Source organism: Solanum verrucosum, unplaced genomic scaffold, assembly GCF_900185275.1.
Source record: "Solanum verrucosum unplaced genomic scaffold, falcon-dt-bn FXZP01000261.1, whole genome shotgun sequence".
Taxonomy (NCBI): Eukaryota; Viridiplantae; Streptophyta; class Magnoliopsida; order Solanales; family Solanaceae; genus Solanum; species Solanum verrucosum.
Window position 1 is genome coordinate 8,258,953 of NW_026019969.1, and position 26,407 is coordinate 8,285,359.

A 26,407-nucleotide genomic window follows, 5' to 3' on the forward strand; every position below is an offset into this window, starting at 1 on the left:
GTAATAAACTTGAGTGCAACCCCTATATTAATCTTTATATTATTTCATTGACGCGTTTTGAATCAAATCTTTACTTTTTTTTTTCTTTTTGATTGGCATACTTCACAATTGAGTACAACTGCCTCCTTTAATTAATCATTTATGGAGTTTACGTGGCGGCTCGTTTGAGTGAATTCCTCTAATAGTAATGAATTAATTTTTTAAGATCAAATTATTAACGTCGAAGATATAAATCAAATTATCAACTGAGAGCATCTTTTGTTTAGTTTCAAGGACATTCTTTATGACTCTTTTCCAAAAAAGAATAGCAAATAATTATAATAATTTGTTGTATACAGAAATTATATCTCAATCGGTTTATAATCATAGTTAACATATCACAATAAACGGTAAACATAATTTTACTATAAAAGAAATGCTCGTTTAGTACATCCAATAACAAATATACCAATGAAACCAGTCCATAAGACTAGATCATGATATTTATTTATGATTTTTTAAATTCAAAACATAAGCACACATAATATATAGCGCCAAATCAAAGTATTATTTAATTTAGTTGTTGTCCCACCAGAATTGTGATTGAAGATAATCGACAACTTTCTTGTCAACTTGGAATGCTTTTGCAAGAACATCATCACTGATTGGTGGATCTGAGCAAAATACTGCATTCGCAATAGTGATGACTCCTGGATTTTGGCTACTAAGTCCAGCAAATGCAACTGCATTAGTCTTTCCCACATTAAATTGAAAATGAATGAGACCTACCGGGAAAACAAACACATCTCCAGGATGTAGGATTTTGGTAAAGAGCTTATTCTTCATATTTGGACCCGGGTTTGAAAGGACAAATCCAACGTAGAGTGTACCCTCAAAGAGGGCAAGAACTTCAGTTCCTCGAGGGTGAGTATGAGGTGGGTTGAGACCGTACGGTGCAAAATCAATACGAGCTAAAGAAATGCCTAGAGTGTTGAGTCCAGGCAAGTTGTTGACATTCACAGCAGTCACAACAGATCCAAGTTGATTTGAAGTATTCCCAGGTACATTTAAGCCTGATTTGAAGAAGTCATCAGCAGTGACAACCTTTGGATCTTTGCATACTTTTCCATTCACGAAAACTGCATAATAAGGAATTATAATTAGAACATACATAATAACCCAACTAGCTAATGTTAATTAAAATTATGAATAAATTTACCAGTAGTCATGGAGTCATTAACAGCAACACAAAAATCTTGTAAAGGACTAGGATCAGATGCATGGCTTATTGAAGTAACCACAGCCAATATGGCAATGATTAATGCAAAGGACTTAAGAGCCATTACTAATTAGAAACTCTAAAACAATCTAATGTATTATTGTTGTCTTTGTTTATGTGATTAATATGATAAGAGAGGTATCCCTATTTATAGATAAAAGATTGTTTGAATTAGTCTTAAAAAGTTCCCTTAATTACAAAATTTGAATTAGCTTCAGCGCAATTACCAAGTCGTAAATGGTGGTAAAAATTTAAACATTTGAGTTATGAAGTTGGGTCAACGACCAATTAATTTTATAACTTAATGAGAAGTTAGAAACAGTTTATAGCAACTACATATAATATAATTAAAGAGATAATCATATTTGTGGAGGACTTATGCATTGAAATGGTCATGATAATATTGGATGAGGAAGAAAAAAAAAGTTGAGTTATGATAGAAACTTTAACAATAAAAATAATAAGCAATTTAATGCATGGCACCATCACAAGATACACCTTATTAACATCCAAAGCTTTTTTAATTTTCTTCATTCAATGTCCGTACCCATATTAGAGCTCGACTAAATATTCTAACAAAAGAGACTCCGTACTCACAAAGACTCGAACCCAAAACATATGATTAAGAATGAACAAGTACTACTATTATTAGTATTGTTAAGTCTACATCTTTAGGTACCATTTTTCTTTTTCTTGGAAAAGTGTTGCTAAAAAAATGAAAAATGATGGCAATCTTTTTGTTTCTTCCTGTTCCTCCTCAAGTCATTTTCAAAGACTATTTTGAAGTCTTCGTAGTTGTTGTAGAAACCTTCAGCATTTTGAAGTTTTGAAAAAATCACCATTTGATGACTTGCTAATTTTAGCCGTAGAAAGTCATTAAACTAAGCCGATAAGAGTAGATGATACGATTGAATCTCAAAAGATTAAAATAGAATGAGTTAATAAATGTACTCCAATGGTTGTTCGATCACTTGAAGTGAGTAAGGATCTGTTCCGACCTCAAGAAGAGAAGGAGGAACCTCTTGATCCTAAAGTACCTTATTTTAGTGCTATTGGTGCACTTATGTATCTTGCTAATGCTACGAGATTTGACATAGCATTTTCTGTTAATTTGTTAGCAAGATATAGTTCAAGCCCTACACGATGACATTGGAATGGAGTTAAACATATATTGCGATATCTAAAGGGGACTAGTGATATGGATCTATTTTATACTAACAAAGATAGTGCAGATCTTGTTGGTCATGCAGATGCAGGTTATTTATCTGACCCACATAAAGTTCGATCTCAAACAGGCTATCTATTCACATACGGATGTACTGCTCTATCATGGCGATCTACGAAGCAGTCCATCGTCGCTACCTCTTCAAATCATGCTAAGATATTTGCCATTCATGAAGCAAGTAGAGAATGTGTATGGTTGAGATCAGTGATACATTTCATCAAAGAAAGATGTGGTTTGAAGTGTGATGTCAAGGTACCCACAGTGCTCTTTGAAGACAATGATGCATGCATAACTCAATTAAGAGGATGCTTCATAAAAGGAGATAGAACGAAGCACATTTCACCAAAATTATTCTTCATTCATTATCTTCAGAAGAACGGTGATATTGATATACAACAAATTTGCTCAAGTGATAATCCAACAGATTTATTCACTAAGTCTTTACCAGCCTCAACTCTTGAGAAGATGGTACACAAGATTGGATTGCAAAAACTTAACCATCTAAATCGTGGTCTTCATCATGGGGAATAAAATATGCGCTGCACTTTTTTTTTCTTAGTCTAGGTTTTGTCCCACTGAGTTTTCCTAGAAAAGTTTTTAATGAGGCAGCAAGTAATTAATACGTATTATGAATGTCTATGTATATTTTTGTTCTTTCAACTTTTCTTTTACACGAACATTCAAGGGGGAGTGTTGTAAAATTGTGGATGCCATGTGGAGCTAGCATGGTAGAAATGTTTCGCTCATGCCAAAATGTGGTTAACTTTGCAAGCCACAAATTGCCACATGTCCTTGGCCTATAAATAGGCATCAAATGTATATAACAAAAGACACAAAAATTCCAACCTTATTCTCTCTCTTTATTTATGTTCAAGTACTCTCTCTATTGTTATTCCTTTTTACTTTAGTTTTGTTAAGTTATTTATTTCATAACAGAACCAAAATTTTATATTTTTGGATAAATAAAAATTGTGCTTATTTTTTATGTTACATAATTAATATTTGTTGCGTGAGTTTATAATAATTTTTTTTCTTCGTAGTAATAAACTTGAGTGCACCCCTTTATTAATCTTTATATATTACTTCATTGACGCGTTTGAATCAAATCTTTTATTCTTTTTTATTGGCATACTTCACAATTGAGTACAACTGCCTCCTTTAATTAATCCTTTATGGAGTTTACGTGGCGGCTGGCTTGAGTGAGTTCCTCTAATAGTAATGGATTAATTTTTTTAGGCCAAATTATTGATGACGAATATATAGATCAAATTATCAACTGAGAGCATCTTTTATTTAATTTCATATAGTTTTAAGAACATTCTTTATGACTCTTTTCCAAAAAAGAATAGCAAAAAATTATAATAATTTGTTGTATACAGAAATTTTATCTCAATCGGTTTATAATCATAGTTAACATATCACAATAAACGGCAAACATAATTTTACTATAAAAGAAAAGAAATCCTCGTTAAGTACATCCAATAACAAATATATCAATGAAACCAGTCCATAAGACTAGATCATGATATTTATTTATGATTTTTTAAATTCAAAACATAAGCTCACATAATATATAGCGCCAAATCAAAGTATTATTTAATTTAGTTGTTGTCCCACCAGAATTGTGATTGAAGATAATCGACAACTTTCTTGTCAATTTGGAATGCTTTTGCAAGAACATCATCACTGATTGGTGGATCTGAGCCAAATACTGCATTCGCAATAGTGATGACTCCTGGATTTTGGCTACTAAGTCCAGCAAATGCAACTGCATTAGTCTTTCCCACATTAAATTGAAAATGAATGAGACCTACTGGGAAAACAAACACATCTCCGGGATGTAGGATTTTGGTAAAGAGCTTATTCTTCATACTTGGACCAGGGTTCGAAAGGACAAATCCAACGTAGAGTGTACCCTCAAATAGGGCAAGAACTTCAGTTCCTCGAGGGTGAGTATGAGGTGGGTTGAGACCGTATGGTGCAAAATCAATACGAGCTAAAGAAATGCCCAAAGTGTTGAGTCCTGCCAAGTTATTGACGTTCACTGCAGTTACAGCAGATCCAAGTTGATTTGAAGTATTTCCGGCCATGTTCAGTCCGGGTCTGAAGAAGTCATCAGCAGTGACATCCATTGGATTCTTGCAAAATTTTCCATTCACGAAAACTACATATAGAAATCACAATTAGAAAATGAAAATAACAAAAAAAAAATAGCCATGATTAACTTAAGTATCAAATTATGTGTTTTAATAATTAATTACCAGCATTCATAGAGTCATTAACAGCAACACAAAAGTCTTGTAAAGGACTAGGATCAGATGCATGGCTTATTGAAGTAACCACAGCCAATATGGCAATGATTAATACAAAGTACTTAAGAGCCATCACTAATTAGAAACTTTATGTATGTAATATATATTGTAACAATTTGTTTGGTGTGAGAAATTTGGTAAGAGAGGCATGCCTATTTATAAATGAAAAAAATGTTTGAATTAGTCATCAAATTGATTAAATAAACTTCTCCTAGACAAACCGTTTGGATTAGGTTTTCTACGTGTACAATAATAATTTACCAAGTCATAAATGGTGAATATTTGAGCATTTGAGTCGTGATTTTTCATCAACAACTATATAGTAAAGACTAATTTAAGACTTAAATCATATTTTTCGAGAACGTACAAACAGTTTATAACCACTATAAATACTTAATCATATTTATCAAGGATTAAACCAATTAAAATCTCGAATCGATTGGGACAGTCATGAAAATGATGAGGAAAAAAACGATTAGGGTTGAGATATGAATTATGATAAAAGCTTTCCAAGCATAGAAATAACTCGGAGCGTCAAATATGGCTAAAAAATTGATAGCCAAAATTTTATGTGTTTGTCATAGGAACATTTTGTACGTATTTGGTTGATTCTTTGCCCGCCCAATATATAACTTGATCATTTTTAAAGTGATTTTTATCTTAAAAAAATAGATAATTTTTGCCTAGGACAACCAAATTATATTTAAATGTTAAATATTGTTATGGGTGTATTAAAATCAATTACTATAAAAGTTAAAAAGTAATAATATTGAAACAAACGAGACTATTATAGAGATATCTGACTTTATTAGTAGTAGGAATTAAGAGAAACACTCACAAGTTGAGTCAATACTCAATACATAGGTGATATTATCGCATTGTGGTCACAAAGACAGATTTAAGAGTTAAATTTTAATGGTTTCAACATCTAAGATTTTCAGGTTCAAATTCAATATTTGTTGAGATTTAATCAAAAAGATAATTATATATCTATTATTACTCTGTGTCAAAAGTTATGAATTCAGATGAATCATTTATAGATATCAATTTGGCAGAGTGAAATATGAGATAAAGAGGAATTATAATAGTAAAAGATAATGTCCTTTTAATTTTTTCCTAATACTGAGTGGTGAGTACTGACCATTTCCAATGGCCCAGGGAGGATTAATCAGTCTCTGTAGTTGTTGAAGAAGGGTTCAGGATTTGGGTTTATTATTAACTAATCATCAGAAGACTTGGTAATTAAGAAGCTACCTTAATTAAGTGCTAAATGGACAAAAAAAAATTGGCCAATTTTTTTTAAAAGTTATAATATATTTTTTATTTTAAAACAAATTGATCTTTTTTTCATTTTATAATTAAAAGATATTAAAGTTAAAAGGGTAAAAATGTTTAAAAAGGTAAAATAACATAGATAAAATATTATTCTGACCAAATTCTGGCAAAAAAGATTTTTCCTATTAATTGTAGGGTTAACACGAGAAATTTTTAATTAATTTTGTCTTGATTTGATAAATGGACAAATGATTTGGAACAACTATTAATTTATAGTAATTAGATGAATAACTATATGGGATGGAGATAATAATTCTTAATATGTATATAAATTATTATTTCGTCTTAAATTTTTAGTTTTACAATTATTGTAGAATAATTTTTTTTATAAAGCCACACTTACCTTAAGACGAAGAGATCTAGCTAATTATGACTTTGGCCCTGAAATTGTTTGTTAATTACCTAGCACTGCATTTGACCATAGTCCAGGGACTTTCGTGTTGCATTAAACTCCTATTAATGACTCTAGAGCAACCGGTAAATGCTTAATTATTGTTTTCTTCCATATTAAATGCTCTGTCATACTCTTTTTAAAAATTATCTTACATTATTTATTGTTTAGAAGTTTAAGATAAAATTAATTATTTTCTCTTCAATACTACAAATACCTCAATTATAAGGTAATGTTATGATTATAATAAATTGTATACTAATAATATTAATCTAATGTGCTTAAATAAATAAGTTAATGATTTGTATCATTATATTATTATAATAATAAATTAAATATATTATTAAGTGCATCATATATTTTATTAGTTATTTTTAATTAATTATTACATTCTAAATTATCGCGCAACGCGCGGACACGTATATTAGTATCAAGGATAAAAATAAGTTTCTTTTTTAAAAATAAAAAATAAAAACTCCTAATTAATATTTTTTCAAGGGCATGTAAAAGAGAATCACAATAGATAATTTGAGATAGAGAAAGTACTCAAGTTTTATTCGTTTTAAACGTACTTATTTCAAGTGTTTCAAAATTTATGTTATGTTTATTCTATACGTGCTTTTTATTGTCTTTGGTGTCTAACAATTGTTTTGATTATATAGTTTTCGTTAATTGAAATCTTTTCAAGAATCCACAATTTGTCAATGCTGATGACTTCTTCACATCAGGCCTAAACAAGCTAGGAAATACGTCAAATGAATTTGAATCATCAGTACCTGTCATGACTCATGAACATTAACAATTTATCAAGCTTAACATTTTTGACATTTCTTTAGCTCGTATTGATTTTGCGCGATTTGATCTCAATTCACCTTATAGATATCCTAGAGGAACTAAAATTCTTCTTGTTCTTAAGGGAAGGCTCGGTGTTCTTTATTATAACAACAAACAATAAAAGTAATTTTATTATAATAATAAAATAATAACATATCATGCTTAGTACAGATCAAGTAAAATCAGTCAACATGACTGGATAATCTTGAAGTTTATAAACGATTACAAATAAAACCACGCAATTTAATAATTATAGCACCATAGTTTGGCTTATACTAATTTAGTTGTTATCCCACCAGAATTGTGATTGGAGATAATCCACAACTTTCTTATCAACTTGGAATGCTTTTGCAAGAACATCATCATTGATAGGTGGATCTGAGCCAAATACTGCATTTGCAATGGTGATGACTCCTGGATTTTGGCTACTGAGTCCAGCAAATGCAACGGCCTTAGTCTTTCCCACATTAAACTGAAAATGAATAAGGCCTATTGGAAAAACGAACACATCTCCAGGATGTAGAATCTTGGTAAAGAGCTTGTTCTTCATGTTTGGACCCGGGTTTGAAAGGACAAAACCAACATAGAGTGTGCCCTCAAGGACCGTAAGAACCTCAGTTCCTCGAGGGTGAGTATGAGGTGGGTTGAGACCGTACGGTGCAAAATCAATACGAGCTAAAGAAATGCCTAGAGTGTTGAGTCCAGGCAAGTTGTTGACATTCACAGCAGTCACAACAGATCCAAGTTGATTTGAAGTATTCCCAGGTACATTTAAGCCTGATTTGAAGAAGTCATCAGCAGTGACAACCTTTGGATCTTTGCATACTTTTCCATTCACGAAAACTGCATAATAAGGAATTATAATTAGAACATACATAATAACCAACTAGCTAATGTTAATTAAAATTATGAATAAATTTACCAGTAGTCATGGAGTCATTAACAGCAACACAAAAATCTTGTAAAGGACTAGGATCAGATGCATGGCTTATTGAAGTAACCACAGCCAATATGGCAATGATTAATGCAAAGGACTTAAGAGCCATTACTAATTAGAAACTCTAAAACAATCTAATGTATTATTGTTGTCTTTGTTTATGTGATTATATGATAAGAGAGGTATCCCTATTTATAGATAAAAGATTGTTTGAATTAGTCTTAAAAAGTTCCCTTAATTACAAAATTTGAATTAGCTTCAGCGCAATTACCAAGTCGTAAATGGTGGTAAAAATTTAAACATTTGAGTTATGAAGTTGGGTCAACGACCAATTAATTTTATAACTTAATGAGAAGTTAGAAACAGTTTATAGCAACTACATATAATATAATTAAAGAGATAATCATATTTGTGGAGGACTTATGCATTGAAATGGTCATGATAATATTGGATGAGGAAGAAAAAAAAGTTGAGTTATGATAGAAACTTTAACAATAAAAATAATAAGCAATTTAATGCATGGCACCATCACAAGATACACCTTATTAACATCCAAAGCTTTTTTAATTTTCTTCATTCAATGTCCGTACCCATATTAGAGCTCGACTAAATATTCTAACAAAAGAGACTCCGTACTCACAAAGACTCGAACCCAAAACATATGATTAAGAATGAACAAGTACTACTATTATTAGTATTGTTAAGTCTACATCTTTAGGTACCATTTTTCTTTTTCTTGGAAAAGTGTTGCTAAAAAAATGAAAAATGATGGCAATCTTTTTGTTTCTTCCTGTTCCTCCTCAAGTCATTTTCAAAGACTATTTTGAAGTCTTCGTAGTTGTTGTAGAAACCTTCAGCATTTTGAAGTTTTGAAAAAATCACCATTTGATGACTTGCTAATTTTAGCCGTAGAAAGTCATTAAACTAAGCCGATAAGAGTAGATGATACGATTGAATCTCAAAAGATTAAAATAGAATGAGTTAATAAATGTACTCCAATGGTTGTTCGATCACTTGAAGTGAGTAAGGATCTGTTCCGACCTCAAGAAGAGAAGGAGGAACCTCTTGATCCTAAAGTACCTTATTTTAGTGCTATTGGTGCACTTATGTATCTTGCTAATGCTACGAGATTTGACATAGCATTTTCTGTTAATTTGTTAGCAAGATATAGTTCAAGCCCTACACGATGACATTGGAATGGAGTTAAACATATATTGCGATATCTAAAGGGGACTAGTGATATGGATCTATTTTATACTAACAAAGATAGTGCAGATCTTGTTGGTCATGCAGATGCAGGTTATTTATCTGACCCACATAAAGTTCGATCTCAAACAGGCTATCTATTCACATACGGATGTACTGCTCTATCATGGCGATCTACGAAGCAGTCCATCGTCGCTACCTCTTCAAATCATGCTAAGATATTTGCCATTCATGAAGCAAGTAGAGAATGTGTATGGTTGAGATCAGTGATACATTTCATCAAAGAAAGATGTGGTTTGAAGTGTGATGTCAAGGTACCCACAGTGCTCTTTGAAGACAATGATGCATGCATAACTCAATTAAGAGGATGCTTCATAAAAGGAGATAGAACGAAGCACATTTCACCAAAATTATTCTTCATTCATTATCTTCAGAAGAACGGTGATATTGATATACAACAAATTTGCTCAAGTGATAATCCAACAGATTTATTCACTAAGTCTTTACCAGCCTCAACTCTTGAGAAGATGGTACACAAGATTGGATTGCAAAAACTTAACCATCTAAATCGTGGTCTTCATCATGGGGAATAAAATACGCGCTGCACTTTTTTTTTCTTAGTCTAGGTTTTGTCCCACTGAGTTTTCCTAGAAAAGTTTTTAATGAGGCAGCAAGTAATTAATACGTATTATGAATGTCTATGTATATTTTTGTTCTTTCAACTTTTCTTTTACACGAACATTCAAGGGGGAGTGTTGTAAAATTGTGGATGCCATGTGGAGCTAGCATGGTAGAAATGTTTCGCTCATGCCAAAATGTGGTTAACTTTGCAAGCCACAAATTGCCACATGTCCTTGGCCTATAAATAGGCATCAAATGTATATAACAAAAGACACAAAAATTCCAACCTTATTCTCTCTCTTTATTTATGTTCAAGTACTCTCTCTATTGTTATTCCTTTTTACTTTAGTTTTGTTAAGTTATTTATTTCATAACAGAACCAAAATTTTATATTTTTGGATAAATAAAAATTGTGCTTATTTTTTATGTTACATAATTAATATTTGTTGCGTGAGTTTATAATAATTTTTTTTCTTCGTAGTAATAAACTTGAGTGCACCCCTTTATTAATCTTTATATATTACTTCATTGACGCGTTTGAATCAAATCTTTTATTCTTTTTTATTGGCATACTTCACAATTGAGTACAACTGCCTCCTTTAATTAATCCTTTATGGAGTTTACGTGGCGGCTGGCTTGAGTGAGTTCCTCTAATAGTAATGGATTAATTTTTTTAGGCCAAATTATTGATGACGAATATATAGATCAAATTATCAACTGAGAGCATCTTTTATTTAATTTCATATAGTTTTAAGAACATTCTTTATGACTCTTTTCCAAAAAAGAATAGCAAAAAATTATAATAATTTGTTGTATACAGAAATTTTATCTCAATCGGTTTATAATCATAGTTAACATATCACAATAAACGGCAAACATAATTTTACTATAAAAGAAAAGAAATCCTCGTTAAGTACATCCAATAACAAATATATCAATGAAACCAGTCCATAAGACTAGATCATGATATTTATTTATGATTTTTTAAATTCAAAACATAAGCTCACATAATATATAGCGCCAAATCAAAGTATTATTTAATTTAGTTGTTGTCCCACCAGAATTGTGATTGAAGATAATCGACAACTTTCTTGTCAATTTGGAATGCTTTTGCAAGAACATCATCACTGATTGGTGGATCTGAGCCAAATACTGCATTCGCAATAGTGATGACTCCTGGATTTTGGCTACTAAGTCCAGCAAATGCAACTGCATTAGTCTTTCCCACATTAAATTGAAAATGAATGAGACCTACTGGGAAAACAAACACATCTCCGGGATGTAGGATTTTGGTAAAGAGCTTATTCTTCATACTTGGACCAGGGTTCGAAAGGACAAATCCAACGTAGAGTGTACCCTCAAATAGGGCAAGAACTTCAGTTCCTCGAGGGTGAGTATGAGGTGGGTTGAGACCGTATGGTGCAAAATCAATACGAGCTAAAGAAATGCCCAAAGTGTTGAGTCCTGCCAAGTTATTGACGTTCACTGCAGTTACAGCAGATCCAAGTTGATTTGAAGTATTTCCGGCCATGTTCAGTCCGGGTCTGAAGAAGTCATCAGCAGTGACATCCATTGGATTCTTGCAAAATTTTCCATTCACGAAAACTACATATAGAAATCACAATTAGAAAATGAAAATAACAAAAAAAAAATAGCCATGATTAACTTAAGTATCAAATTATGTGTTTTAATAATTAATTACCAGCATTCATAGAGTCATTAACAGCAACACAAAAGTCTTGTAAAGGACTAGGATCAGATGCATGGCTTATTGAAGTAACCACAGCCAATATGGCAATGATTAATACAAAGTACTTAAGAGCCATCACTAATTAGAAACTTTATGTATGTAATATATATTGTAACAATTTGTTTGGTGTGAGAAATTTGGTAAGAGAGGCATGCCTATTTATAAATGAAAAAAATGTTTGAATTAGTCATCAAATTGATTAAATAAACTTCTCCTAGACAAACCGTTTGGATTAGGTTTTCTACGTGTACAATAATAATTTACCAAGTCATAAATGGTGAATATTTGAGCATTTGAGTCGTGATTTTTCATCAACAACTATATAGTAAAGACTAATTTAAGACTTAAATCATATTTTTCGAGAACGTACAAACAGTTTATAACCACTATAAATACTTAATCATATTTATCAAGGATTAAACCAATTAAAATCTCGAATCGATTGGGACAGTCATGAAAATGATGAGGAAAAAAACGATTAGGGTTGAGATATGAATTATGATAAAAGCTTTCCAAGCATAGAAATAACTCGGAGCGTCAAATATGGCTAAAAAATTGATAGCCAAAATTTTATGTGTTTGTCATAGGAACATTTTGTACGTATTTGGTTGATTCTTTGCCCGCCCAATATATAACTTGATCATTTTTAAAGTGATTTTTATCTTAAAAAAATAGATAATTTTTGCCTAGGACAACCAAATTATATTTAAATGTTAAATATTGTTATGGGTGTATTAAAATCAATTACTATAAAAGTTAAAAAGTAATAATATTGAAACAAACGAGACTATTATAGAGATATCTGACTTTATTAGTAGTAGGAATTAAGAGAAACACTCACAAGTTGAGTCAATACTCAATACATAGGTGATATTATCGCATTGTGGTCACAAAGACAGATTTAAGAGTTAAATTTTAATGGTTTCAACATCTAAGATTTTCAGGTTCAAATTCAATATTTGTTGAGATTTAATCAAAAAGATAATTATATATCTATTATTACTCTGTGTCAAAAGTTATGAATTCAGATGAATCATTTATAGATATCAATTTGGCAGAGTGAAATATGAGATAAAGAGGAACTATAATAGTAAAAGATAATGTCCTTTTAATTTTTTCCTAATACTGAGTGGTGAGTACTGACCATTTCCAATGGCCCAGGGAGGATTAATCAGTCTCTGTAGTTGTTGAAGAAGGGTTCAGGATTTGGGTTTATTATTAACTAATCATCAGAAGACTTGGTAATTAAGAAGCTACCTTAATTAAGTGCTAAATGGACAAAAAAAAATTGGCCAATTTTTTTTAAAAGTTATAATATATTTTTTATTTTAAAACAAATTGATCTTTTTTTCATTTTATAATTAAAAGATATTAAAGTTAAAAGGGTAAAAATGTTTAAAAAGGTAAAATAACATAGATAAAATATTATTCTGACCAAATTCTGGCAAAAAAGATTTTTCCTATTAATTGTAGGGTTAACACGAGAAATTTTTAATTAATTTTGTCTTGATTTGATAAATGGACAAATGATTTGGAACAACTATTAATTTATAGTAATTAGATGAATAACTATATGGGATGGAGATAATAATTCTTAATATGTATATAAATTATTATTTCGTCTTAAATTTTTAGTTTTACAATTATTGTAGAATAATTTTTTTTATAAAGCCACACTTACCTTAAGACGAAGAGATCTAGCTAATTATGACTTTGGCCCTGAAATTGTTTGTTAATTACCTAGCACTGCATTTGACCATAGTCCAGGGACTTTCGTGTTGCATTAAACTCCTATTAATGACTCTAGAGCAACCGGTAAATGCTTAATTATTGTTTTCTTCCATATTAAATGCTCTGTCATACTCTTTTTAAAAATTATCTTACATTATTTATTGTTTAGAAGTTTAAGATAAAATTAATTATTTTCTCTTCAATACTACAAATACCTCAATTATAAGGTAATGTTATGATTATAATAAATTGTATACTAATAATATTAATCTAATGTGCTTAAATAAATAAGTTAATGATTTGTATCATTATATTATTATAATAATAAATTAAATATATTATTAAGTGCATCATATATTTTATTAGTTATTTTTAATTAATTATTACATTCTAAATTATCGCGCAACGCGCGGACACGTATATTAGTATCAAGGATAAAAATAAGTTTCTTTTTTAAAAATAAAAAATAAAAAACTCCTAATTAATATTTTTTCAAGGGCATGTAAAAGAGAATCACAATAGATAATTTGAGATAGAGAAAGTACTCAAGTTTTATTCGTTTTAAACGTACTTATTTCAAGTGTTTCAAAATTTATGTTATGTTTATTCTATACGTGCTTTTTATTGTCTTTGGTGTCTAACAATTGTTTTGATTATATAGTTTTCGTTAATTGAAATCTTTTCAAGAATCCACAATTTGTCAATGCTGATGACTTCTTCACATCAGGCCTAAACAAGCTAGGAAATACGTCAAATGAATTTGAATCATCAGTACCTGTCATGACTCATGAACATTAACAATTTATCAAGCTTAACATTTTTGACATTTCTTTAGCTCGTATTGATTTTGCGCGATTTGATCTCAATTCACCTTATAGATATCCTAGAGGAACTAAAATTCTTCTTGTTCTTAAGGGAAGGCTCGGTGTTCTTTATTATAACAACAAACAATAAAAGTAATTTTATTATAATAATAAAATAATAACATATCATGCTTAGTACAGATCAAGTAAAATCAGTCAACATGACTGGATAATCTTGAAGTTTATAAACGATTACAAATAAAAACCACGCAATTTAATAATTATAGCACCATAGTTTGGCTTATACTAATTTAGTTGTTATCCCACCAGAATTGTGATTGGAGATAATCCACAACTTTCTTATCAACTTGGAATGCTTTTGCAAGAACATCATCATTGATAGGTGGATCTGAGCCAAATACTGCATTTGCAATGGTGATGACTCCTGGATTTTGGCTACTGAGTCCAGCAAATGCAACGGCCTTAGTCTTTCCCACATTAAACTGAAAATGAATAAGGCCTATTGGAAAAACGAACACATCTCCAGGATGTAGAATCTTGGTAAAGAGCTTGTTCTTCATGTTTGGACCCGGGTTTGAAAGGACAAAACCAACATAGAGTGTGCCCTCAAGGACCGTAAGAACCTCAGTTCCTCGAGGGTGAGTATGAGGTGGGTTGAGACCGTACGGTGCAAAATCAATACGAGCTAAAGAAATGCCTAGAGTGTTGAGTCCAGGCAAGTTGTTGACATTCACAGCAGTCACAACAGATCCAAGTTGATTTGAAGTATTCCCAGGTACATTTAAGCCTGATTTGAAGAAGTCATCAGCAGTGACAACCTTTGGATCTTTGCATACTTTTCCATTCACGAAAACTGCATAATAAGGAATTATAATTAGAACATACATAATAACCCAACTAGCTAATGTTAATTAAAATTATGAATAAATTTACCAGTAGTCATGGAGTCATTAACAGCAACACAAAAATCTTGTAAAGGACTAGGATCAGATGCATGGCTTATTGAAGTAACCACAGCCAATATGGCAATGATTAATGCAAAGGACTTAAGAGCCATTACTAATTAGAAACTCTAAAACAATCTAATGTATTATTGTTGTCTTTGTTTATGTGATTAATATGATAAGAGAGGTATCCCTATTTATAGATAAAAGATTGTTTGAATTAGTCTTAAAAAGTTCCCTTAATTACAAAATTTGAATTAGCTTCAGCGCAATTACCAAGTCGTAAATGGTGGTAAAAATTTAAACATTTGAGTTATGAAGTTGGGTCAACGACCAATTAATTTTATAACTTAATGAGAAGTTAGAAACAGTTTATAGCAACTACATATAATATAATTAAAGAGATAATCATATTTGTGGAGGACTTATGCATTGAAATGGTCATGATAATATTGGATGAGGAAGAAAAAAAAAGTTGAGTTATGATAGAAACTTTAACAATAAAAATAATAAGCAATTTAATGCATGGCACCATCACAAGATACACCTTATTAACATCCAAAGCTTTTTTAATTTTCTTCATTCAATGTCCGTACCCATATTAGAGCTCGACTAAATATTCTAACAAAAGAGACTCCGTACTCACAAAGACTCGAACCCAAAACATATGATTAAGAATGAACAAGTACTACTATTATTAGTATTGTTAAGTCTACATCTTTAGGTACCATTTTTCTTTTTCTTGGAAAAGTGTTGCTAAAAAAATGAAAAATGATGGCAATCTTTTTGTTTCTTCCTGTTCCTCCTCAAGTCATTTTCAAAGACTATTTTGAAGTCTTCGTAGTTGTTGTAGAAACCTTCAGCATTTTGAAGTTTTGAAAAAATCACCATTTGATGACTTGCTAATTTTAGCCGTAGAAAGTCATTAAACTAAGCCGATAAGAGTAGATGATACGATTGAATCTCAAAAGATTAAAATAGAATGAGTTAATAAATGTACTCCAATGGTTGTTCGATCACTTGAAGTGAGTAAGGATCTGTTCCGACCTCAAGAAGAGAAGGAGGAACCTCTTGATCCTAAAGTACCTTATTTTAGTGCTATTGGTGCACTTATGTATCTTGCTAATGCTACGAGATTTGACATAGCATTTTCTGTTAATTTGTTAGCAAGATATAGTTCAAGCCCTACACGATGACATTGGAATGGAGTTAAACATATATTGCGATATCTAAAGGGGACTAGTGATATGGATCTATTTTATACTAACAAAGATAGTGCAGATCTTGTTGGTCATGCAGATGCAGGTTATTTATCTGACCCACATAAAGTTCGATCTCAAACAGGCTATCTATTCACATACGGATGTACTGCTCTATCATGGCGATCTACGAAGCAGTCCATCGTCGCTACCTCTTCAAATCATGCTAAGATATTTGCCATTCATGAAGCAAGTAGAGAATGTGTATGGTTGAGATCAGTGATACATTTCATCAAAGAAAGATGTGGTTTGAAGTGTGATGTCAAGGTACCCACAGTGCTCTTTGAAGACAATGATGCATGCATAACTCAATTAAGAGGATGCTTCATAAAAGGAGATAGAACGAAGCACATTTCACCAAAATTATTCTTCATTCATTATCTTCAGAAGAACGGTGATATTGATATACAACAAATTTGCTCAAGTGATAATCCAACAGATTTATTCACTAAGTCTTTACCAGCCTCAACTCTTGAGAAGATGGTACACAAGATTGGATTGCAAAAACTTAACCATCTAAATCGTGGTCTTCATCATGGGGAATAAAATACGCGCTGCACTTTTTTTTTCTTAGTCTAGGTTTTGTCCCACTGAGTTTTCCTAGAAAAGTTTTTAATGAGGCAGCAAGTAATTAATACGTATTATGAATGTCTATGTATATTTTTGTTCTTTCAACTTTTCTTTTACACGAACATTCAAGGGGGAGTGTTGTAAAATTGTGGATGCCATGTGGAGCTAGCATGGTAGAAATGTTTCGCTCATGCCAAAATGTGGTTAACTTTGCAAGCCACAAATTGCCACATGTCCTTGGCCTATAAATAGGCATCAAATGTATATAACAAAAGACACAAAAATTCCAACCTTATTCTCTCTCTTTATTTATGTTCAAGTACTCTCTCTATTGTTATTCCTTTTTACTTTAGTTTTGTTAAGTTATTTATTTCATAACAGAACCAAAATTTTATATTTTTGGATAAATAAAAATTGTGCTTATTTTTTATGTTACATAATTAATATTTGTTGCGTGAGTTTATAATAATTTTTTTTCTTCGTAGTAATAAACTTGAGTGCACCCCTTTATTAATCTTTATATATTACTTCATTGACGCGTTTGAATCAAATCTTTTATTCTTTTTTATTGGCATACTTCACAATTGAGTACAACTGCCTCCTTTAATTAATCCTTTATGGAGTTTACGTGGCGGCTGGCTTGAGTGAGTTCCTCTAATAGTAATGGATTAATTTTTTTAGGCCAAATTATTGATGACGAATATATAGATCAAATTATCAACTGAGAGCATCTTTTATTTAATTTCATATAGTTTTAAGAACATTCTTTATGACTCTTTTCCAAAAAAGAATAGCAAAAAATTATAATAATTTGTTGTATACAGAAATTTTATCTCAATCGGTTTATAATCATAGTTAACATATCACAATAAACGGCAAACATAATTTTACTATAAAAGAAAAGAAATCCTCGTTAAGTACATCCAATAACAAATATATCAATGAAACCAGTCCATAAGACTAGATCATGATATTTATTTATGATTTTTTAAATTCAAAACATAAGCTCACATAATATATAGCGCCAAATCAAAGTATTATTTAATTTAGTTGTTGTCCCACCAGAATTGTGATTGAAGATAATCGACAACTTTCTTGTCAATTTGGAATGCTTTTGCAAGAACATCATCACTGATTGGTGGATCTGAGCCAAATACTGCATTCGCAATAGTGATGACTCCTGGATTTTGGCTACTAAGTCCAGCAAATGCAACTGCATTAGTCTTTCCCACATTAAATTGAAAATGAATGAGACCTACTGGGAAAACAAACACATCTCCGGGATGTAGGATTTTGGTAAAGAGCTTATTCTTCATACTTGGACCAGGGTTCGAAAGGACAAATCCAACGTAGAGTGTACCCTCAAATAGGGCAAGAACTTCAGTTCCTCGAGGGTGAGTATGAGGTGGGTTGAGACCGTATGGTGCAAAATCAATACGAGCTAAAGAAATGCCCAAAGTGTTGAGTCCTGCCAAGTTATTGACGTTCACTGCAGTTACAGCAGATCCAAGTTGATTTGAAGTATTTCCGGCCATGTTCAGTCCGGGTCTGAAGAAGTCATCAGCAGTGACATCCATTGGATTCTTGCAAAATTTTCCATTCACGAAAACTACATATAGAAATCACAATTAGAAAATGAAAATAACAAAAAAAAAATAGCCATGATTAACTTAAGTATCAAATTATGTGTTTTAATAATTAATTACCAGCATTCATAGAGTCATTAACAGCAACACAAAAGTCTTGTAAAGGACTAGGATCAGATGCATGGCTTATTGAAGTAACCACAGCCAATATGGCAATGATTAATACAAAGTACTTAAGAGCCATCACTAATTAGAAACTTTATGTATGTAATATATATTGTAACAATTTGTTTGGTGTGAGAAATTTGGTAAGAGAGGCATGCCTATTTATAAATGAAAAAAATGTTTGAATTAGTCATCAAATTGATTAAATAAACTTCTCCTAGACAAACCGTTTGGATTAGGTTTTCTACGTGTACAATAATAATTTACCAAGTCATAAATGGTGAATATTTGAGCATTTGAGTCGTGATTTTTCATCAACAACTATATAGTAAAGACTAATTTAAGACTTAAATCATATTTTTCGAGAACGTACAAACAGTTTATAACCACTATAAATACTTAATCATATTTATCAAGGATTAAACCAATTAAAATCTCGAATCGATTGGGACAGTCATGAAAATGATGAGGAAAAAAACGATTAGGGTTGAGATATGAATTATGATAAAAGCTTTCCAAGCATAGAAATAACTCGGAGCGTCAAATATGGCTAAAAAATTGATAGCCAAAATTTTATGTGTTTGTCATAGGAACATTTTGTACGTATTTGGTTGATTCTTTGCCCGCCCAATATATAACTTGATCATTTTTAAAGTGATTTTTATCTTAAAAAAATAGATAATTTTTGCCTAGGACAACCAAATTATATTTAAATGTTAAATATTGTTATGGGTGTATTAAAATCAATTACTATAAAAGTTAAAAAGTAATAATATTGAAACAAACGAGACTATTATAGAGATATCTGACTTTATTAGTAGTAGGAATTAAGAGAAACACTCACAAGTTGAGTCAATACTCAATACATAGGTGATATTATCGCATTGTGGTCACAAAGACAGATTTAAGAGTTAAATTTTAATGGTTTCAACATCTAAGATTTTCAGGTTCAAATTCAATATTTGTTGAGATTTAATCAAAAAGATAATTATATATCTATTATTACTCTGTGTCAAAAGTTATGAATTCAGATGAATCATTTATAGATATCAATTTGGCAGAGTGAAATATGAGATAAAGAGGAACTATAATAGTAAAAGATAATGTCCTTTTAATTTTTTCCTAATACTGAGTGGTGAGTACTGACCATTTCCAATGGCCCAGGGAGGATTAATCAGTCTCTGTAGTTGTTGAAGAAGGGTTCAGGATTTGGGTTTATTATTAACTAATCATCAGAAGACTTGGTAATTAAGAAGCTACCTTAATTAAGTGCTAAATGGACAAAAAAAAATTGGCCAATTTTTTTTAAAAGTTATAATATATTTTTTATTTTAAAACAAATTGATCTTTTTTTCATTTTATAATTAAAAGATATTAAAGTTAAAAGGGTAAAAATGTTTAAAAAGGTAAAATAACATAGATAAAATATTATTCTGACCAAATTCTGGCAAAAAAGATTTTTCCTATTAATTGTAGGGTTAACACGAGAAATTTTTAATTAATTTTGTCTTGATTTGATAAATGGACAAATGATTTGGAACAACTATTAATTTATAGTAATTAGATGAATAACTATATGGGATGGAGATAATAATTCTTAATATGTATATAAATTATTATTTCGTCTTAAATTTTTAGTTTTACAATTATTGTAGAATAATTTTTTTTATAAAGCCACACTTACCTTAAGACGAAGAGATCTAGCTAATTATGACTTTGGCCCTGAAATTGTTTGTTAATTACCTAGCACTGCATTTGACCATAGTCCAGGGACTTTCGTGTTGCATTAAACTCCTATTAATGACTCTAGAGCAACCGGTAAATGCTTAATTATTGTTTTCTTCCATATTAAATGCTCTGTCATACTCTTTTTAAAAATTATCTTACATTATTTATTGTTTAGAAGTTTAAGATAAAATTAATTATTTTCTCTTCAATACTACAAATACCTCAATTATAAGGTAATGTTATGATTATAATAAATTGTATACTAATAATATTAATCTAATGTGCTTAAATAAATAAGTTAATGATTTGTATCATTATATTATTATAATAATAAATTAAATATATTATTAAGTGCATCATATATTTTATTAGTTATTTTTAATTAATTATTACATTCTAAATTATCGCGCAACGCGCGGACACGTATATTAGTATCAAGGATAAAAATAAGTTTCTTTTTTAAAAATAAAAAATAAAAAACTCCTAATTAATATTTTTTCAAGGGCATGTAAAAGAGAATCACAATAGATAATTTGAGATAGAGAAAGTACTCAAGTTTTATTCGTTTTAAACGTACTTATTTCAAGTGTTTCAAAATTTATGTTATGTTTATTCTATACGTGCTTTTTATTGTCTTTGGTGTCTAACAATTGTTTTGATTATATAGTTTTCGTTAATTGAAATCTTTTCAAGAATCCACAATTTGTCAATGCTGATGACTTCTTCACATCAGGCCTAAACAAGCTAGGAAATACGTCAAATGAATTTGAATCATCAGTACCTGTCATGACTCATGAACATTAACAATTTATCAAGCTTAACATTTTTGACATTTCTTTAGCTCGTATTGATTTTGCGCGATTTGATCTCAATTCACCTTATAGATATCCTAGAGGAACTAAAATTCTTCTTGTTCTTAAGGGAAGGCTCGGTGTTCTTTATTATAACAACAAACAATAAAAGTAATTTTATTATAATAATAAAATAATAACATATCATGCTTAGTACAGATCAAGTAAAATCAGTCAACATGACTGGATAATCTTGAAGTTTATAAACGATTACAAATAAAAACCACGCAATTTAATAATTATAGCACCATAGTTTGGCTTATACTAATTTAGTTGTTATCCCACCAGAATTGTGATTGGAGATAATCCACAACTTTCTTATCAACTTGGAATGCTTTTGCAAGAACATCATCATTGATAGGTGGATCTGAGCCAAATACTGCATTTGCAATGGTGATGACTCCTGGATTTTGGCTACTGAGTCCAGCAAATGCAACGGCCTTAGTCTTTCCCACATTAAACTGAAAATGAATAAGGCCTATTGGAAAAACGAACACATCTCCAGGATGTAGAATCTTGGTAAAGAGCTTGTTCTTCATGTTTGGACCCGGGTTTGAAAGGACAAAACCAACATAGAGTGTGCCCTCAAGGACCGTAAGAACCTCAGTTCCTCGAGGGTGAGTATGAGGTGGGTTGAGACCGTACGGTGCAAAATCAATACGAGCTAAAGAAATGCCTAGAGTGTTGAGTCCAGGCAAGTTGTTGACATTCACAGCAGTCACAACAGATCCAAGTTGATTTGAAGTATTCCCAGGTACATTTAAGCCTGATTTGAAGAAGTCATCAGCAGTGACAACCTTTGGATCTTTGCATACTTTTCCATTCACGAAAACTGCATAATAAGGAATTATAATTAGAACATACATAATAACCCAACTAGCTAATGTTAATTAAAATTATGAATAAATTTACCAGTAGTCATGGAGTCATTAACAGCAACACAAAAATCTTGTAAAGGACTAGGATCAGATGCATGGCTTATTGAAGTAACCACAGCCAATATGGCAATGATTAATGCAAAGGACTTAAGAGCCATTACTAATTAGAAACTCTAAAACAATCTAATGTATTATTGTTGTCTTTGTTTATGTGATTAATATGATAAGAGAGGTATCCCTATTTATAGATAAAAGATTGTTTGAATTAGTCTTAAAAAGTTCCCTTAATTACAAAATTTGAATTAGCTTCAGCGCAATTACCAAGTCGTAAATGGTGGTAAAAATTTAAACATTTGAGTTATGAAGTTGGGTCAACGACCAATTAATTTTATAACTTAATGAGAAGTTAGAAACAGTTTATAGCAACTACATATAATATAATTAAAGAGATAATCATATTTGTGGAGGACTTATGCATTGAAATGGTCATGATAATATTGGATGAGGAAGAAAAAAAAAGTTGAGTTATGATAGAAACTTTAACAATAAAAATAATAAGCAATTTAATGCATGGCACCATCACAAGATACACCTTATTAACATCCAAAGCTTTTTTAATTTTCTTCATTCAATGTCCGTACCCATATTAGAGCTCGACTAAATATTCTAACAAAAGAGACTCCGTACTCACAAAGACTCGAACCCAAAACATATGATTAAGAATGAACAAGTACTACTATTATTAGTATTGTTAAGTCTACATCTTTAGGTACCATTTTTCTTTTTCTTGGAAAAGTGTTGCTAAAAAAATGAAAAATGATGGCAATCTTTTTGTTTCTTCCTGTTCCTCCTCAAGTCATTTTCAAAGACTATTTTGAAGTCTTCGTAGTTGTTGTAGAAACCTTCAGCATTTTGAAGTTTTGAAAAAATCACCATTTGATGACTTGCTAATTTTAGCCGTAGAAAGTCATTAAACTAAGCCGATAAGAGTAGATGATACGATTGAATCTCAAAAGATTAAAATAGAATGAGTTAATAAATGTACTCCAATGGTTGTTCGATCACTTGAAGTGAGTAAGGATCTGTTCCGACCTCAAGAAGAGAAGGAGGAACCTCTTGATCCTAAAGTACCTTATTTTAGTGCTATTGGTGCACTTATGTATCTTGCTAATGCTACGAGATTTGACATAGCATTTTCTGTTAATTTGTTAGCAAGATATAGTTCAAGCCCTACACGATGACATTGGAATGGAGTTAAACATATATTGCGATATCTAAAGGGGACTAGTGATATGGATCTATTTTATACTAACAAAGATAGTGCAGATCTTGTTGGTCATGCAGATGCAGGTTATTTATCTGACCCACATAAAGTTCGATCTCAAACAGGCTATCTATTCACATACGGATGTACTGCTCTATCATGGCGATCTACGAAGCAGTCCATCGTCGCTACCTCTTCAAATCATGCTAAGATATTTGCCATTCATGAAGCAAGTAGAGAATGTGTATGGTTGAGATCAGTGATACATTTCATCAAAGAAAGATGTGGTTTGAAGTGTGATGTCAAGGTACCCACAGTGCTCTTTGAAGACAATGATGCATGCATAACTCAATTAAGAGGATGCTTCATAAAAGGAGATAGAACGAAGCACATTTCACCAAAATTATTCTTCATTCATTATCTTCAGAAGAACGGTGATATTGATATACAACAAATTTGCTCAAGTGATAATCCAACAGATTTATTCACTAAGTCTTTACCAGCCTCAACTCTTGAGAAGATGGTACACAAGATTGGATTGCAAAAACTTAACCATCTAAATCGTGGTCTTCATCATGGGGAATAAAATACGCGCTGCACTTTTTTTTTCTTAGTCTAGGTTTTGTCCCACTGAGTTTTCCTAGAAAAGTTTTTAATGAGGCAGCAAGTAATTAATACGTATTATGAATGTCTATGTATATTTTTGTTCTTTCAACTTTTCTTTTACACGAACATTCAAGGGGGAGTGTTGTAAAATTGTGGATGCCATGTGGAGCTAGCATGGTAGAAATGTTTCGCTCATGCCAAAATGTGGTTAACTTTGCAAGCCACAAATTGCCACATGTCCTTGGCCTATAAATAGGCATCAAATGTATATAACAAAAGACACAAAAATTCCAACCTTATTCTCTCTCTTTATTTATGTTCAAGTACTCTCTCTATTGTTATTCCTTTTTACTTTAGTTTTGTTAAGTTATTTATTTCATAACAGAACCAAAATTTTATATTTTTGGATAAATAAAAATTGTGCTTATTTTTTATGTTACATAATTAATATTTGTTGCGTGAGTTTATAATAATTTTTTTTCTTCGTAGTAATAAACTTGAGTGCACCCCTTTATTAATCTTTATATATTACTTCATTGACGCGTTTGAATCAAATCTTTTATTCTTTTTTATTGGCATACTTCACAATTGAGTACAACTGCCTCCTTTAATTAATCCTTTATGGAGTTTACGTGGCGGCTGGCTTGAGTGAGTTCCTCTAATAGTAATGGATTAATTTTTTTAGGCCAAATTATTGATGACGAATATATAGATCAAATTATCAACTGAGAGCATCTTTTATTTAATTTCATATAGTTTTAAGAACATTCTTTATGACTCTTTTCCAAAAAAGAATAGCAAAAAATTATAATAATTTGTTGTATACAGAAATTTTATCTCAATCGGTTTATAATCATAGTTAACATATCACAATAAACGGCAAACATAATTTTACTATAAAAGAAAAGAAATCCTCGTTAAGTACATCCAATAACAAATATATCAATGAAACCAGTCCATAAGACTAGATCATGATATTTATTTATGATTTTTTAAATTCAAAACATAAGCTCACATAATATATAGCGCCAAATCAAAGTATTATTTAATTTAGTTGTTGTCCCACCAGAATTGTGATTGAAGATAATCGACAACTTTCTTGTCAATTTGGAATGCTTTTGCAAGAACATCATCACTGATTGGTGGATCTGAGCCAAATACTGCATTCGCAATAGTGATGACTCCTGGATTTTGGCTACTAAGTCCAGCAAATGCAACTGCATTAGTCTTTCCCACATTAAATTGAAAATGAATGAGACCTACTGGGAAAACAAACACATCTCCGGGATGTAGGATTTTGGTAAAGAGCTTATTCTTCATACTTGGACCAGGGTTCGAAAGGACAAATCCAACGTAGAGTGTACCCTCAAATAGGGCAAGAACTTCAGTTCCTCGAGGGTGAGTATGAGGTGGGTTGAGACCGTATGGTGCAAAATCAATACGAGCTAAAGAAATGCCCAAAGTGTTGAGTCCTGCCAAGTTATTGACGTTCACTGCAGTTACAGCAGATCCAAGTTGATTTGAAGTATTTCCGGCCATGTTCAGTCCGGGTCTGAAGAAGTCATCAGCAGTGACATCCATTGGATTCTTGCAAAATTTTCCATTCACGAAAACTACATATAGAAATCACAATTAGAAAATGAAAATAACAAAAAAAAATAGCCATGATTAACTTAAGTATCAAATTATGTGTTTTAATAATTAATTACCAGCATTCATAGAGTCATTAACAGCAACACAAAAGTCTTGTAAAGGACTAGGATCAGATGCATGGCTTATTGAAGTAACCACAGCCAATATGGCAATGATTAATACAAAGTACTTAAGAGCCATCACTAATTAGAAACTTTATGTATGTAATATATATTGTAACAATTTGTTTGGTGTGAGAAATTTGGTAAGAGAGGCATGCCTATTTATAAATGAAAAAAATGTTTGAATTAGTCATCAAATTGATTAAATAAACTTCTCCTAGACAAAAAGTTTGGATTAGGTTTTCTACGTGTACAATAATAATTTACCAAGTCATAAATGGTGAATATTTGAGCATTTGAGTCGTGATTTTTCATCAACAACTATATAGTAAAGACTAATTTAAGACTTAAATCATATTTTTTGAGAACGTACAAACA

General features: G+C 31.1%; 8 protein-coding genes across 14 annotated transcripts; all 8 read right to left on the reverse strand.

Annotated features, from left to right (window-relative positions):
• Window positions 1–555: 555 nt before the first annotated feature.
• Window positions 556–1,322, reverse strand: LOC125814965 (putative germin-like protein 2-1). The gene is made up of 2 exons (XM_049494397.1): window positions 1,199–1,322; window positions 556–1,118 (listed from the first exon to the last, which is right to left on the reverse strand). The coding sequence occupies exons 1-2, from the start codon at window positions 1,320–1,322 to the stop codon at window positions 556–558; spliced, it is 687 nt and encodes a 228-aa protein (XP_049350354.1).
• A 2,581-nt stretch (window positions 1,323–3,903) lies between these two features.
• Window positions 3,904–4,917, reverse strand: LOC125814960 (putative germin-like protein 2-1). Its single transcript, XM_049494392.1, has 2 exons — window positions 4,745–4,917; window positions 3,904–4,647 (listed from the first exon to the last, which is right to left on the reverse strand). Exons 1-2 carry the CDS (start codon window positions 4,866–4,868, stop codon window positions 4,085–4,087), a joined length of 687 nt encoding a protein of 228 aa, XP_049350349.1. The 5' UTR covers window positions 4,869–4,917; the 3' UTR covers window positions 3,904–4,084.
• A 2,712-nt stretch (window positions 4,918–7,629) lies between these two features.
• On the reverse strand, window positions 7,630–8,421 carry LOC125814959 (putative germin-like protein 2-1). The gene is made up of 2 exons (XM_049494391.1): window positions 8,278–8,421; window positions 7,630–8,198 (listed from the first exon to the last, which is right to left on the reverse strand). The coding sequence occupies exons 1-2, from the start codon at window positions 8,399–8,401 to the stop codon at window positions 7,636–7,638; spliced, it is 687 nt and encodes a 228-aa protein (XP_049350348.1). The 5' UTR covers window positions 8,402–8,421; the 3' UTR covers window positions 7,630–7,635.
• A 2,735-nt stretch (window positions 8,422–11,156) lies between these two features.
• LOC125814955 (putative germin-like protein 2-1) lies at window positions 11,157–11,994 on the reverse strand. The gene is made up of 2 exons (XM_049494380.1): window positions 11,822–11,994; window positions 11,157–11,724 (listed from the first exon to the last, which is right to left on the reverse strand). Exons 1-2 carry the CDS (start codon window positions 11,943–11,945, stop codon window positions 11,162–11,164), a joined length of 687 nt encoding a protein of 228 aa, XP_049350337.1. The 5' UTR covers window positions 11,946–11,994; the 3' UTR covers window positions 11,157–11,161.
• Window positions 11,995–14,562: 2,568 nt separating this feature from the next.
• LOC125814956 (putative germin-like protein 2-1) lies at window positions 14,563–15,496 on the reverse strand. 4 transcript variants are annotated; one of them, XM_049494385.1, is made up of 3 exons: window positions 15,358–15,496; window positions 15,049–15,277; window positions 14,709–14,925 (listed from the first exon to the last, which is right to left on the reverse strand). In XM_049494385.1, exons 1-3 carry the CDS (start codon window positions 15,479–15,481, stop codon window positions 14,715–14,717), a joined length of 564 nt encoding a protein of 187 aa, XP_049350342.1. In that variant the 5' UTR covers window positions 15,482–15,496; the 3' UTR covers window positions 14,709–14,714. The 4 variants fall into 4 exon arrangements, with proteins under 4 accessions (XP_049350338.1, XP_049350342.1, XP_049350340.1 ...); XM_049494381.1 differs by having other exon boundaries at window positions 14,563–15,277; XM_049494383.1 differs by having other exon boundaries at window positions 14,709–15,211.
• Window positions 15,497–18,238: 2,742 nt separating this feature from the next.
• On the reverse strand, window positions 18,239–19,076 carry LOC125814953 (putative germin-like protein 2-1). Its single transcript, XM_049494379.1, has 2 exons — window positions 18,904–19,076; window positions 18,239–18,806 (listed from the first exon to the last, which is right to left on the reverse strand). The coding sequence occupies exons 1-2, from the start codon at window positions 19,025–19,027 to the stop codon at window positions 18,244–18,246; spliced, it is 687 nt and encodes a 228-aa protein (XP_049350336.1). The 5' UTR covers window positions 19,028–19,076; the 3' UTR covers window positions 18,239–18,243.
• A 2,568-nt stretch (window positions 19,077–21,644) lies between these two features.
• LOC125814958 (putative germin-like protein 2-1) lies at window positions 21,645–22,596 on the reverse strand. 4 transcript variants are annotated; one of them, XM_049494390.1, is made up of 3 exons: window positions 22,440–22,596; window positions 22,131–22,359; window positions 21,791–22,007 (listed from the first exon to the last, which is right to left on the reverse strand). In XM_049494390.1, exons 1-3 carry the CDS (start codon window positions 22,561–22,563, stop codon window positions 21,797–21,799), a joined length of 564 nt encoding a protein of 187 aa, XP_049350347.1. In that variant the 5' UTR covers window positions 22,564–22,596; the 3' UTR covers window positions 21,791–21,796. The 4 variants fall into 4 exon arrangements, with proteins under 4 accessions (XP_049350344.1, XP_049350347.1, XP_049350346.1 ...); XM_049494387.1 differs by having other exon boundaries at window positions 21,645–22,359; XM_049494389.1 differs by having other exon boundaries at window positions 21,791–22,293.
• Window positions 22,597–25,320: 2,724 nt separating this feature from the next.
• Window positions 25,321–26,157, reverse strand: LOC125814957 (putative germin-like protein 2-1). The gene is made up of 2 exons (XM_049494386.1): window positions 25,985–26,157; window positions 25,321–25,888 (listed from the first exon to the last, which is right to left on the reverse strand). Exons 1-2 carry the CDS (start codon window positions 26,106–26,108, stop codon window positions 25,326–25,328), a joined length of 687 nt encoding a protein of 228 aa, XP_049350343.1. The 5' UTR covers window positions 26,109–26,157; the 3' UTR covers window positions 25,321–25,325.
• Window positions 26,158–26,407: the final 250 nt, after the last annotated feature.